This window comes from Cydia fagiglandana, chromosome 23, assembly GCF_963556715.1.
Source record: "Cydia fagiglandana chromosome 23, ilCydFagi1.1, whole genome shotgun sequence".
NCBI lineage: Eukaryota > Metazoa > Arthropoda > Insecta > Lepidoptera > Tortricidae > Cydia > Cydia fagiglandana.
Genome location: NC_085954.1, coordinates 1,664,264 through 1,679,245, shown reverse-complemented (window position 1 = coordinate 1,679,245; position 14,982 = coordinate 1,664,264). Strand labels below are relative to the sequence as shown.

The window sequence follows — 14,982 nt, the reverse complement described above, 5'->3', positions numbered from 1 at the left end:
TTTTTTTGTTAAATACCAAATTATTTAAATCAAAAATATAGAGAAAGAATAGATAGAGATAGGGATACGTGGAAGAATAAGAGGTAGGCCTTTGCCCAACAGTGGGACAATATAGGCTAATAATAATTTAACATTGTTATGGCAGGTGTCCGGACCTCTTTGCAATAGCAATAGACCAGTTTCATTGTCCACCCAAACTTCAATCTATAGACCGGAACACTGTTCACTTTTTCTACAATAGTCCCAATGCCTGCTGCGACCGGTTCATGGGTGTCTATTGTTGCGCCTGTGAACGGGTTCCAGCAGGCGTTCTACATGACATTAAAGCTCTCCAAAGGGCCTCTATGTGTTGGATCTGTATCCCCACGCAAGCCTATCAAAAGACCGGGATTTATAGGCCCGTGAAATCCAGAAAGGAGATACAAATAATAATAATAATAGAGAAAGAAAATACTTACATAGTCATTTAGCATGTTGTATGGTTTGAGGCGGGGATGAGACTTCTGACTGTCCGACCAAGACTCCCCGTACACCCAACCGTTCTCGATTTTCCTGTTGAATTAGATTATCATATTAATACAAACATAATTAAAAAAACCGGGCAAGTGCGAGTCGGACTCGCGCACGAAGGGTTCCGTACCATAATGCAAAAAAAAAACGGTCACCCATCCAAGTACTGACCACTCCCGACGTTGCTTAACTTTGGTCAAAAATCACGTTTGTTGTATGGGAGCCCCATTTAAATCTTTATTTTATTCTGTTTTTAGTATTTGTTGTTATAGCGGCAACAGAAATACATCATCTGTGAAAATTTCAACTGTCTAGCTATCACGGTTCGTGAGATACAGCCTGGTGACAGACAGACGGACGGGCGGACGGACGGACGGACGCACGGACAGCGAAGTCTTAGTATAGGGTCCCGTTTTACCCTTTGGGTACGGAACCCTAAAAATTGTTTGTTATATTAATACCAAACGCGCGTAAAAAAACTCGCTAACTGCCAGTGGCGGCGCGTCCAGATTGTTCGTAGGCAAGCCCGTAGCCGAGTTGCTGTTACTTCATAAGTTTAAAGAAAATAGCCCAAGAGCCTGAATATCAGACAAGCCGATGGGAATCGAGTTCTATGGACGCTCCGCCACTGCTAACTGCTTTAAAATTTGTTCGTTGTTGGTGGTTTTAAGTCTTAATGTTAAAAAAAAAGTCATGATAATATTTTTTTTGCTTTTTTAAGGCATAGCTTTGGGTCAGTTGATAGGTAAATAAAATTTCAGAGAAAAACAAAAAATAGATAGGTGCTGTAAAGAATCTGCTACCATTTAAGGGTTCTGCTCTTAAGTGGATCATCTAAATCAGCGGTCGGCAACCTTTTAGCAGCCAAGGGCCACATAGTAGTTAACGGAGGTGACGCGGGCCGTACTTTGTTATTATTTATGACTTTATGAGACATTGTCGTTTGTCACTATTACATACAAAATAGCCAAGGCGGCTCTCGGGCCGCAAGTGACAGGTTCACGAGCCGCATGTGGCCGCAGGTTGCCGACCGCTGATCTAAATTAAGCAGGATTAAAATGACTAAAGCGTTACCTGGAGGCCCAGGCATCGTGGTAATGCTCTGAGAATTTCTGGACGATGGTGTTGAGATCGTTGTTAAGCGCGACCGATGACGTGTTGATCGGCTGAGGGTCGTATTGCGGGTTGTCTGGACCGCCTGGATAACACGTGAAATAGTTATTAACTTATTAGTTTTACAAGGGGGCAAAGTTGTTGTTTAACCGCTCGTTCTTAGCCCTCGAGTGAAACACAAAATTTTTCACCACACCAACCCGAAGCAAATATTAAATGTAAAATATCAAACAAAATTAAACCAAATCAAATCCAAATAATGTTATTAAATATTTATCATCTAAAATCATAATTTAAAAGTAAGTTCTACCAGCAAACATAAGAAGACAACTCAAAATTTGCATTTGATTAATTTGCCTCACATGTGAATAAAATGCAACCTTGCTATCAGTTTTCGAAGTGTAAAGTAAGCCTTTCCGAGCTGGTGTGGTGAAAAAGAAAGTTCTAAATTCAAAAGCGCAAAAATTGCATTGCAGAATAAAGGTAAAAAAACCGGGCAAGTGCGAGTCGGACTCGCGCACGAAGGGTTCCGTACATAATGCAAAAAAAAAAACAAAAAAAAAGCAAAAACAAAAACGGTCACCCATCCAAGTACTGACCACTCCCGACGTTGCTTAACTTTGGTCAAAAATCACGTTTGTTGTATGGGAGCCTCATTTAAATCTTTATTTTATTCTGTTTTTAGTATTTGTTGTTATAGCGGCAACAGAAATACATCATCTGTCAAAATTTCAACTGTCTAGCTATCACGGTTCGTGAGATACAGCCTGGTGACAGACAGACGGACGGACGGACGGACGGACAGCGAAGTCTTAGTAATAGGGTCCCGTTTTACCCTTTGGGTACGGAACCCTAAAAAACTATACATACCGGTGGATTGTTGTTCTTTGCCATAGAACTCATCATCGTAGTTCTTGACCAGAGAGTAGTCCGGCGGCAGAGCGCAACCTGCAACCAAATATAGCTGTCAAACCAATCTGGGCAATCTGTCAGTCAGTAAGAACCAGGAAAACTACACTCATCCTTTTCTTCTGGGTGCTAGTACTAGTGTAAGACAACGATAGTATGATTTTCTTTGTTTTGACAAACTATATATGCTTAGGTAAGGTGACCTTGACCTTGAAAATTGTGTACAAAATATACGTTTATTCTTATTCCCGTTCATATTTTCTCATTGTTTTGTTGATAAGAAATGCATTTGGAATCTTTAATTTTATAACAACTTACAGCGCCATCTAGCGGTTAATACTGTAAACTTACCGATAGCAATAAGACAAGGTAGCGCCTTTCCAAACAGTTCAGGGTTGTAGTTCATCTTGCTGACGATTCGATCAAATTGTGTTTATTGAAAAACAAATTATAGCCAGCATTGAAGTATGAAGATACCTTTGGGTATGGTGCTTTACGCACACTAGTGTCCCATCCCCTCCCCCTGACGCAGCCCCCTTTTAGCATGAAATCCCATGATGTAAGATTCGCTAGTACGGCGCCATCTAACGTCAAATTGAGCGACTAAAAGCACAATACTCTTACCGATAGCGATGAGGCAAGGCAGCGCCTTCCCAAAGAGCTCAGGGTCATAGTCCCTCTTGCTGAGGGAGCCGAAGATGTTGGTGAACAGCATCATGGTGAGACACTTCTCCTCAAGGCCATGTTTCTAGATATGTCTCTGAAGGAGCCATACATTTTACTCAAGCCCTGATTATAATGGCATTAAGCAACAGAATTCACTTAAAGGCTCACCTTACTCAAAATTATACCTATTAACCCCTCGAACACCAGTGTCAAAAATTTGCTACTGAATTAATAACCAAATTATTAATTTTATTACAGTCCAAATTGTCTGGGACGGATACGGGACAAGGCAGTTGAGGGGTTAACCTACTTATAGATTCTACGACGACAATTCGTTAGCGCAATGTAGGATTCGTCGCCAGCGGTACGGCGCCATCTAGCGACTAGAAGCGTATAAGTCTTACCAATGGCGATGAGACAAGGCAGCGCCTTCCCAAACAGCTCAGGGTCGTAGTCCATCTTGCTGAGGGAATCGAAGATGTTGCTGAACAGCATCATGGTGAGACGCTTCTCCTCGTCCGAGGAACCGCCGGAGCCGGAGCTGCCATAGTATTTAGCGCAGCGCTCGTAGTGAAGTGTCAGCAACTGTGGACAACATTGTTATTAAATAAAAAAAACAACGGGTTGAACTCCGGGTTTTCACTTCTGCCGGCACTCTCGGAGTGCACCCCGTTGTTTTTTATATATAAAAATGATTCAACTTTAATAAGAATTGGATACTTTCTATGCGTAAATTCTGTATTCTGTTTTCAAAATCGCAATGATACATAGTATACGTACCCTGAGCGCAACAGTAGTATACTCCGACAGACGGGACACATCGACAGTAAGTTTCCTCATCAGTTTGAGCAGCATAGAAGGTTGCATCGCAGAAGTCAGTGCTACTAAGTAATATCACACTGCACTCTGATTGGTCAGCATTCTAATTATGTTATCTTGATAATATAATCCCAATATTCATGTCATGGCCATTAGCTGCCATGTTTTTCTCATAATTCCATGAGTTATGTTATGTTATGAAGTGGTGTGATACGTACCCTGAACGCAACAGTAGTATACTCCGACAGACGGGACACATCTACAGTAAGTTTCCTCAGCAGTTTAAGCAGCATAGAAGGTTGCATCGCAGAAGTTAGTGCTACTGAGACGTCTTACTCTCTGATTGGTCAGCATTCTTATTATGTTATCTTGATAATATAATCCTAATCTCATGGCCAAGCCTTAGCTGCCATGTTTTTCTCATACATTCATGAGTTATGTTATGAAGTTGTGTGATACGTACCCTGAGCGCAACAGTAGTATACTCCGACAGACGAGATACATCGACAGTAAGTTTCCTCAGTAGTTTGAGCAGCATAGAAGGTTGCATGGCCGAAGTTAGTGCTACTAAGAAGTCAGACACCGCTTCACGCTGACCTTTAGTCAGCATACGGTTCTTGGATAGTCTGTTAAAGATAAGATACATTTATTTTAGATCACATAAAGAGTTCGCGAGGTCACGGCAATCCTCAACGGCTTTGGCGAGATGACCTCGACGCCTTTGACAGGAACTGGTGGGAGGCGGGTCAAGACCGGAATATTCCACGTATCCCGGTCTTGAGGGGGCTCCCGGCTTTGCCCAGCAGGCCAGCAGTGGAACACTCTAAGCAAATATAAATAAATAAAATAAAAGATTCCCTTCTGTAATTTCTGCTGCTCCTGTGTTTTGGTAGCATTGCGTTTTCTCGCTATATTTGACGCTTAACTTCCAACTGGGGTAAATCCATTCGACCCTCTCAGCCTTTTGTGGCCATGAGTAAGCCCATTCATAAAAAAAAAGCAAATTCCTATCCTATTACCATTTCTGAGTCTCAAAATCGCATAATCTGACAGATGGATTTACCCGAGTTTGAAGTTAAGCGACTCATATGAATTCACGGCAAAACTGCACAGTATATTTATATCACCGCGAGAAAAAAATGCCAATTAACTATCCAACAGTTCAATTATGGGAGCGGATCCTTATTTTAAAACCTGTTATGATTTTGATACTGATATGATATACCGGGTGTGGCCTGTAATATGAGCAAAAAATGAAACTGTAGGCTGGACTCCTCATACTGACCAACATTTGTTCAGTGACTTTTAAAAATAACTCGTGGAATGATTTTTAATATACTTTAAAGTTTATTCTAAGACGCAATGTATTGCGAATTTTGTTATGTTTAAGGCGTGACAAGGAACGTCAATCACAATGATATGGCGTGGCGATGGCGTCCATTGAAGATAATATTTATTTTGTATGAAAAATAGGGACTCTAAATATTTCATAATTTTTAAGAGTTGTTGAACAAAAGTGTCACCGTTTGAGGAGTACAATCTATGTTTTAATTATTTGTTCGTGTTACAGGCCACACCCGGTATGATACGATTGCTCTCAGTTATTGCGCGCGAAACGCACTAGTAGTGATTGTTACCTGTAGACAGTGTGTAGCGTAGCATCAAGCAAACTAGCATAGTTCTCAGCCTCATTATAGAAGTTCGCGTGCTTGATGAGTAGAGGCAATATCGAGTTGCCGATGTAACGGTTCATTGACAGCGCCATGTCTGACTCACAGCCGTCGTTCTGTAATAAAAGTTATTTAAGCAAACAATACATTTTAAAACTTATAGCTGATGACTGATTATATTATTATATAGTTTTTTTCTTCATAAAAACGTCGTTCCACTTTTAGTCGCTTAACCGCCACGTCACTAATGTGTCAAAACTGAAGTTGAACTTTATGCACTTTATGCATATGCACGTGTAGGTCTATGTTGCTCTGTGGTCTGTGACGGATTAATACGTCTTCGGCGTTGGACCTACGGTGCGGATATATCCGCCTTTGGCGTCAAAAAGGTTAAAAAATCTTCACAAAAATTGCCTCACAAAAAAGTTAACATAATATGAAACAAGCATACCCACATAAATATCTCTACAAACCTACATACATCATGTACATGAGCTGTTAAAATCATAGAAAAGAAAACAGCCAACTTTGTTGGAAGTACCATTACATTAGCTTTTGGCGTTTTAATAAAATCAATTTTTTATTATGGAAATTTAAGTCGCCTCAGAAAAATACTTTAACTGAAAACATATGAATTTATCATTACCCTATCCAGCATAGTGGCCGCACGTAAGTCTGGTAGGAATGCCTCCTCCAGAAGACGGTAGAATAGTTCTTGCGTCTCAATACCGTATACTCGTTCGAGGAACAACACCACGCTCTGCTTGTGCCCGGGGATCAATCCAGATGGCATATCTGAAAGAAAGATAAGGTAAAACTCAATCAGTCATGGATCAAAGTATAGGGACCGTGCGCGTTGGAGGATCTGCCACCGCCAGGCGCTACCCCCTCTACCACGCATACGGTAATGTTACTCCATGTTCGAGTCGAAAGTGTCTTTGTGTGACGTCCGTGTCTTTGAACGGACCAATCACGGCACGGGACTTCGCTCACCTCGTCCCGCGCACCCCCGCATTTTTGGCATCATCGGTTGCATGAAATAGTTTCTCTAAACTCAGTCTAGAGGATTCCTAGTCTATGGTCTGCCATCTTGTGGCCTGAATCGGAAACATAATATATATGCACATGTACATTGCCAAAGCAAGTGCTACCATCTATCGTTCTCGTCGGTACGTTTCCTTATGTATAGTAGGTTCTGCCATCTTGTGGACTACATCGGAAGTATAAACGACACATTTACGCCTTGCGCCAAAAATCTAACGGGGCCTATACTGCCCCCTGTAGTTCATGCACGGGGCCTATAACTCGGTAACCAGATAACCACAGCGGAAGATCTTGTCATGAAAGTTATAACCTGGTTACTATTTTATGGTAAAGTCTTAGAGGACTCCCATGACTAGAGGAGTCCTGGAGTCCCTGAGCCGTGGCAAAATGCCGAGATAACGCCAGGAAGAAGAAGAAGAGAGGTAAAGTCCTAGAGGAATTGATTCTTCAAAACTACTGATATGACGATAATACGCAGCATCCTTACCAGACTTGGGTCGCTCTTCGCCAGCAGCAGGGTTGTGCAAAGTAAAACGGAGACTGAGGACCCCCTGAAGGTCTTCTAAAGGCACCAGGGAGCGCAGAATGGCGCGAGCTCGGAGCGATTCGTTCTTGCCCTGCGAACATTATAATCATCTATAATGAACACAAACGGGTCTACCGCAATATAATTTAATTGTTTTTACCTTTAATACCCCGCCGCTTAAATACCACGATAGACCCGTTTTTGTAATTAAATATGTGTACAAAACGCGGGAGTTTAAAGTGTTACTTCTATTATGGTACAACCCACTGATGGGTACAAGCCGTTTTTTGTATGGGATTTTGGGATATACAATACAATACAATACAATACAAATACTCTTTATTGCACACCTCAATAAAAGAAGAGATATATGTAGTTCTTAAGGATGACTCACGCTAGACGGGGCCGTGCCCGGGCAGAGGCATTCGACATGTCATCTTCTATGACAGCTGATCTGTGATCACGTGGTGCTTTCCATAGAAAACAAAGTTCCGGGGCTTCCGGAAGCTCCTGCCCGGCCACGGCCCGGTCTAACGTGAGGCATCCTTTATGCTCACTCAATGTTGATTATGGATTTTATTTACACAGGAGTTTAAATTTCTTCGCAGACGCAGAATCAGGATTTGAACCTAGGTAATCTACCCCTTGGAAGCCGCATGCCTTTCTAACTGCTATTTTTTAACCATTTAGACCAGCGGTGGGCAACCTGCGGCCCGCGGGCCGCATGCGGCTCGTGAAACTGTCACTTGCGGTCCGAGTGCCGCCTTGGCTATTTTGTATGTAATAGTGACAAACAACAATGTCTCACAAAGTCATAAATATTAACAAAGTACGGCCCGCATCACCTCCGTTAACTACTATGTGGCCCTTTGGCTGTTAAAAGGTTGCCGACCGCTGATTTAGACTAACGAAAACTCTGTGAAGGCATACATCACTGCTCAAGATTTCTCTTATAAGAGTTGTCAGAATATTTTTCTTTCTTCTCAATGTTAAATTTTCTCGTCTCTCAGAAACAATTTTGAAGAGCATACCAAAGCGATAACTCCAGCATCTGGCGCACACCGTCCCAGCAGGTCTACTATTGTGCAGTAGAAATTCAAGATGGCGGCGCCGGTATCTATGTAGTCTTCGTTAGACCTTGGTAGTGGGCTGAAAATTACTCTAATCATCTAAGGATAATTACCAAGGCGATGACTCCAGCATCAGGTGCACACCGTCCCAGCAGGTCTACTATTGTGCAGTAGAAATTCAAGATGGCGGCGCCGGTATCTATGTAGTCTTCGTTCGACCTTGGTAGTGGGCTGAAAGTTAGTCTAATCATCTTTAAGAATAATTACCAAGGCGATAACTCCAGCATCTGGCGCACACCGTCCCAGCAGGTCTACTAGTGTGCAGTAGAAATTCAAGATGGCGGCGCCGGTATCTATGTAGTCTTCGTTCGACCTTGGTAGTGGGCTGAAAGTTACTCTAATCATCTTTAAGGATAATTACCAAGGCGATAACTCCAGCATCTGGCGCACACCGTCCCAGCAGGTCTACTAGTGTGCAGTAGAAATTCAAGATGGCGGCGCCGGTATCTATGTAGTCTTCGTTCGACCTTGGTAGTGGGCTGAAAGTTAGTCTAATCATCTTTAAGAATAATTACCAAGGCGATAACTCCAGCATCTGGCGCACACCGTCCCAGCAGGTCTACTAGTGTGCAGTAGAAATTCAAGATGGCGGCGCCGGTATCTATGTAGTCTTCGTCCTCATCTGATTCTGGGAGCGGGTGGCTGAACTGTGGACAAATAAAAAAATAAAGTGTTATTTTAAACGTCAAAATTCTATGAAATTATGACGTATTAATGACACTTGCACTGCGTGGGCTATCAAATCCGCTGCAGACTTTTTTTTGGTCTGACTCTACCGTATTCTCATTCGAGTACGCCACTTGTGCCAGTCCCACAGACTACGAATCCTCTAGGCGGAGCTTAGCGCAATTATTTCATGAAACCGATGCTGCCAAAACTACAGCGGTGCGGGGGACGAGGTGAGCGATTCCCGTGCCGTGATTGGTCCGTTCAAAGACACGGGCGTCACACAACACAACTTGACGTCCCTTTGCGTGTACGACCACAGATAAGATAATACCCTGAATTTTGACAACCCTAAATAGCCGAAAGAGATTGTACCATACATAAGAAAGGGACAGCATGATTCGTCCCTGAATCGCTGTCAAACTTCGGTTTTGCAGGAAGTCTCCTTTCTATACGGTAGTACTAGATAGTCCGACTTAGAAAAGTCTGCATCGGATTTGATAGCCCACGCAGTGCAAGTGTTATTTTAAAGGTCAAACTCCTATGAAATTGTGACGTATAAATAACACTTGCACTGCGTGGGCTATCAAATCCGCTGCAGACTTTTCTTGGTCCGACTCTATTACTTATTCTGTGGTTCTACACTGTGTGCTTAGCACTTTTTTCTTTAGAGTATAATCTAGAACTTACCGAAGTATCTCCCTCCTGCTCCATCTCCCTCAGTTTCCGCCTATCCGCTATCCTCTCGCTCATCTTGTTGGCGTCCACGATCGCCTTCAGTAAACCTTCGCCTTCGCCCCGCAGCGCGGGGCCGAGGCATTCTGGCCGACGGATGAGAAGGCGGATTACTAGGTTGGCGTTTTCTTCTACGCTTTCACCGTTCACCTGAAAGGAAGAGGAAATTATTATTGCTGTTATGAATTTCCTTTTTAGGTTTCAGATATCCTTTTATAGAACAGTAGGTAAAAGTTAATTGTTTACCAGTGGTGGGACTTGATATCCAAAATATACAATTTGTGCTAGAGTTAGATCAAGAAAAGTCTGCAGAAATGTTGACAGCACACGCAGTGCTAGTGTTATTTACGTCATAATTTCATAGAAGTTCAGACTTTTCTTGGTCTAACTCTATAAACTTTACGAAAGACTAGCTGAAATAAAACATGCCTAATAACGTAAAATTTCGCTAGAAATAAATCAATAAGTTTCCATCCGTTACAAGCTGAGCAACACCACAGTCTAGCTATTATACGATTTTTGTTGAGCTAGTGCAAAAATTGTGGAATAGATTTAAAAAGTGGAAATATTACTGTCCTGACTCACAGCCTCTGAGGCATCAAGACCTCATCCATAGCCAGCCAATCTTTCCATCATATCCACTTTTAGATTTATTCTAAGCTTAATACCATCATTCGCAGACGTTTCTGCTTGTTAAAAATTAAAAATAGTGGACTTCAAAATACTGCCCATTTTTGTTGTATGATGTACATATCACATGCTCACCCAGGTTTCAGTTCAGACACAGAGACTCCGAGTGTCATTCATCTTCCACTGAGTCCCAATGCGAGTCTGTATAAATAGCCTAAACTGCTGCCCGAGTGTCATCTTCCACCGAGTCCCAATGCGAGTCTATATAAATAGCCCAAACTGTTGTGTGCATAGATTCGTCTTCTTTTTCCTCGCGTTATCCCGGCATTTCGCCACGGCTCATGAGAGCCTGGGGTCCGCTTGACAACTAATCCCATGATTTGACGTAGGCACTAGTTTTTACGAAAGCGACTGCCATCTGACCTTCCAACCCAGATGGTAAACTAGGCCTTATTGGGATTAGTCCAGTTTCCTCGCGATGTTTTCCTTCACCGAAAAGCGACTGGTAAATATCAAATGATATTTCGTACATAAGTTCCGAAAAACTCATTGGTACGAACCGGGGTTTGAACCCGCGACCTCCGGATTGCAAGTCACACGCTCTCACCGCTAGGCCACCAGCGCTTCTGCATAGATTCGTCTGCGAATAAGAATTGAAACATACTCACCCAAACACAGAACCGCAGGAAGTCCAAGTACCGTTCCCCCTCCACCGGGTCCCAACCCAAGTCTGGGTAGCCTTTCTCCACCAGCTCGGAGTTGCTCTGAAGACCGCAGCGGGAGAGGTAGATGGCTATCTTCTCGAGGTAGTGCTCTCTGAGGAAAAATAGATATGGTAACAATTGGTAAGTAAGACTAAGATTATATAAACTTGACTGGCTTAGGGGTCATCCATTAATTACGTCACACCAATTTCTAGGTTTTTTGACCCCTCCTTGTCACACTTGGTCACATTTGGCAAACCCCTCCCCCCTAGTGTGACGTCACATTTTTTCTACGAAATCGCCAAATCGAATTAAGTAAGTACCTAAGTATTATTAATATTTTATCAAAATATTTTTGACGATATAAATATTAGTAATTTTATAACCCAAAACTGCTTAGGAAAGAAAATTAAACGATTAAAAACTATTTTCGTTTTAAAAACTTGTTTTTTAAATGTACAGCGAACTAAATAATTTAAATAAATTTTCGGTTACTGATGAAGTTAAAGTGACGTCACAAAGTTTGTGTCTCCCCCCTCCCCCATGTCACAATATGTCACATTTTCTTGACCCCCTCCCTCCCCCTAAACGTGTGACGTAATTAATGGATGACCCCTTATTTGAATGGCCTTTTGGTCATGTTTCAAGCAATTTGATAGGTAGACATAGCAAAATATATTTGAAACAAATATTATTAATAAGAAACGGTGGAACCGCTCACTAATAAGTACGATACTGAGCTGGCTGAGATGCAGGATCAGCATCGCCGTTATACGCGCCACTAGCATGTGCAACGAGGCACCCGCCACCGGTTTAAGTCAGGTTAGAGTTTTCCAATATGAAGTCAAAGTCTAACATGGTTTTCCGATATTAGAGACTAGCGCAAAAGAAAACTAAAATTCGTATAACCTTAAAGCCAACGCCAGTTCCGTGTTTTCCATTAAACTTGAATAAGCCACATCCAGTGGCGTAGATCCTCGTAGCGAAGGTCTGGAGAGCAAGATGTTCGAGTTCTCCAGTAGAAAGTCGAAGTGATCGAACATAGCCTTCTGGTTCTGACGGCCGGTTCGGCAGAAGTAGCAGAGAAAGCGGCAGCAGGCAACCACCATCTCGTGGGATGTGTCCTGGGGAACACCATATATGTTTTACAATACCAGTTAATATATTTTACACTTTCAGTGCCAAGCGCACCATTTAAAATACAAAATGAACCCACGCAGCGGGTTCTTGGCAGTGAATGTGTAAAAGAATCCTAAAGTCAAAATCAATAACATATAATGTATAAAGAGGTAAGTGTTAATATCTCGAGTTTTTACAAATATGGGGTATTATCTATGAAAAGGGACCTTATTGACGATGGCGCTTACGCCGCAGAGCGTCGCGCGGCATTGTATTTATATCGGAGCAACGTTAATAATGCCGTACGCGCCATCGACAATAAGGGCCCTTTTTTATAGATAACGTCACATATGTTCAACAACTTACCCTGGGTTTTATATTTGATAAAATGCAAATAGATATATTAGTGGCATTGGTAGTTTTACCCCAAAGTAGTATGCCATAACGGATTATGGAATGAGCGTAGGCATAATAGGCGAAAGTGGCTATTTCCAATCAGTGTTTACAAAACATTCTCTAAATCTCCTAAGGCCCAAAGGTCCTACCTATAGTACCTCTTCAGTTCGATGAAATTTAAATCCTATTTAATTGGAACAGAGTCGCCTTTGCTTTGTTTTGTTCCATTTTCCAATAACGCAAAATCAACTCTATTTCCTACACCATAAGTTCAAGTTTCAGTGGCAAATTTTGGATTTTACATTTGTATAGCTGGGCCTTAGGAGGTTAACAGTGGCAGATATAGTCTGTAAATCGTAACAGATCCCGAACTGCTAATCCTTTGTCTATTGTTAAGTAAAACCACACTTGCTACTTACCTGCAAAAAACGGTCTTAATTATTCTATGTATTTGGCACCTGAGCGCGGCCTAGTCCAACGCTCAAAAAACCAGTGTAGGCGCGCTCTCCGATAACGCGCCTTCGTTACGCATCTCGATGACACATTTTAGACTCGTTCGACTCGCCAGCACTCAGTAACCGTAGAGAATTACACGACCCTTTTTTTACAGGTAGTGGCACGTGCGGTTTTACTTAACAATAGACAAAGGATCAGCCGTCGGGCTCTATTAGAAACCTACAAACTATAACCACCGACGCAATGTTGTCTAACATTGCGCATTACCTTTTCCTTGTCTTCGGCGGCGGGCGGGTTGGCGGGCGCGGCGTCGGACTGCGCCTGCGCGCGGCGCCCGAGTGTGTTCATCATGACGGCCATCACGTTCTCGTGTACACGGAGTACCCTAAACATAACAACAGATTGAAAATGAAAATGTTTATTTGGGTAACAAACAAATTACAATTACAAAATATGGCTGGAATTTCCTAGTAGATGAATAACATACATCTGTGTCAGGAAACCCCGTTCTTCCATTTGAGGTTTACAAATTTTACAATAGCTGTAAGCAATAGATTATAAACACTTTACTGAGGTATTGTGACTTGTGACGTATTTTTGAGCTTGAAAAGTAGCGGTCCATTTTAGGAAATCTATTTCTTCAGAAATGGATATCTACTTGTTTTACAATATGCAAACTCTCGTGAAATTATTGGGACATAGTAATAAAAATCGAGATATCCATTTTTGTCTATTTCATATATATTAAATTTAACTAGCAAATTATTACAATATAATAGCGAATTATTACAATACAATAACGAATTATTACATTTTAATTACCTGTAAATAACATCAAATCAAATTTAAAATGAGACGCGAGCTGATATTTATTTACCCTATTTTTTTAAGTACATTTTATCTACTGGTATACTTTCTCGTATGCATATATGATTTAATGTCAATATGATTGTCAAAATTAGCTGTCATTTTCATATGAAGAGCTATACGTCTGCCCTGCCGTGCCCCAGCGGGCATCTGATTCAAAGAAGAATTTTGAGTGATGTCGTCAATGTATGGAAATATATATGTATATATGTATGGATATAGGCCGAAAACAAATAAGTGTGACCTCAATTTTTTAAATAAATTTAGATAGAGTCTGTGCGGAAAGAGAAGATTCGTGGAATGTGCCCATACATTCTACGACTCTTCTCTTTCCGAACAGACTAAGTAATAATATACTAACCTGATCAAATCCGGATGCTGGAAGAACGTGTGGTTATTCACCAGTTTCCTGTTAACAAAGATTAAAAATTAAACTATTTACAAACATTACAAATCAGTGAATCGATTCGCTCTATGTGAGAAAAATATATATACCTATTTGACAAGTGACATAAGATTCAAAGACCGCGATGCTATTTTCACTTCTAGTAAATATGTCAGTGGGGAAGAGCGGCATATAAAATTTATTACAGGGAAGACCGTCATAGGGCAAGAACTCTCGTATTTGTATACGTACGTCGCTCAAACTCAGTCAGAAAGGAAAATCTTCACTCCTGCTCTACCGATCTTCTGTGAGTGGAGTATTTATACAAACACAAGAGTTAAAAGCGCCGAAAACCATGTAGACGGTCTTCCGTTGTAGTCGGTCTTATCCACATTAATTTCCCAAAATTTGGAGGTATTTCGCCCCACTTACCACAATCGCTTCCTCATTAGCTCCTCTTCCTCCTGACTCATCTGCACAGGCAACAAAGCTCGTATTTGACTCAGTCCAACCCACATCTCGGCGACTTCTAGTTTGGTCTGCGCGTTGATCATGTAGGTCTTTTCATCTTGTACTTTTGATCCACTTACCATAGTCCTTACCTACGAGCTCACATTTTTTGACTTGTCTGCCAAGA

At 41.7% G+C, this 14,982-nt stretch overlaps 1 protein-coding gene across 1 annotated transcript in view; it reads right to left on the bottom strand.

The window, feature by feature from the left end:
• LOC134675917 (ryanodine receptor) overlaps positions 1-14,982 on the bottom strand; it is a 196,179-nt gene that overhangs the window by 77,393 nt on the left and 103,804 nt on the right. The window contains exons 54-67 of the mRNA XM_063534261.1: positions 14,322-14,369; positions 13,361-13,478; positions 12,032-12,246; positions 11,087-11,234; positions 9,744-9,938; positions 8,903-9,034; positions 7,219-7,348; positions 6,334-6,482; positions 5,655-5,803; positions 4,481-4,643; positions 3,603-3,783; positions 2,494-2,571; positions 1,585-1,708; positions 459-552 (exon numbers count right to left, since the gene is read on the bottom strand). Of these exons, the coding sequence (XP_063390331.1) occupies positions 459-552; positions 1,585-1,708; positions 2,494-2,571; positions 3,603-3,783; positions 4,481-4,643; positions 5,655-5,803; positions 6,334-6,482; positions 7,219-7,348; positions 8,903-9,034; positions 9,744-9,938; positions 11,087-11,234; positions 12,032-12,246; positions 13,361-13,478; positions 14,322-14,369 (1,924 nt within the window). The remainder of the gene's footprint in view (positions 1-458; positions 553-1,584; positions 1,709-2,493; positions 2,572-3,602; positions 3,784-4,480; positions 4,644-5,654; positions 5,804-6,333; positions 6,483-7,218; positions 7,349-8,902; positions 9,035-9,743; positions 9,939-11,086; positions 11,235-12,031; positions 12,247-13,360; positions 13,479-14,321; positions 14,370-14,982) is intronic.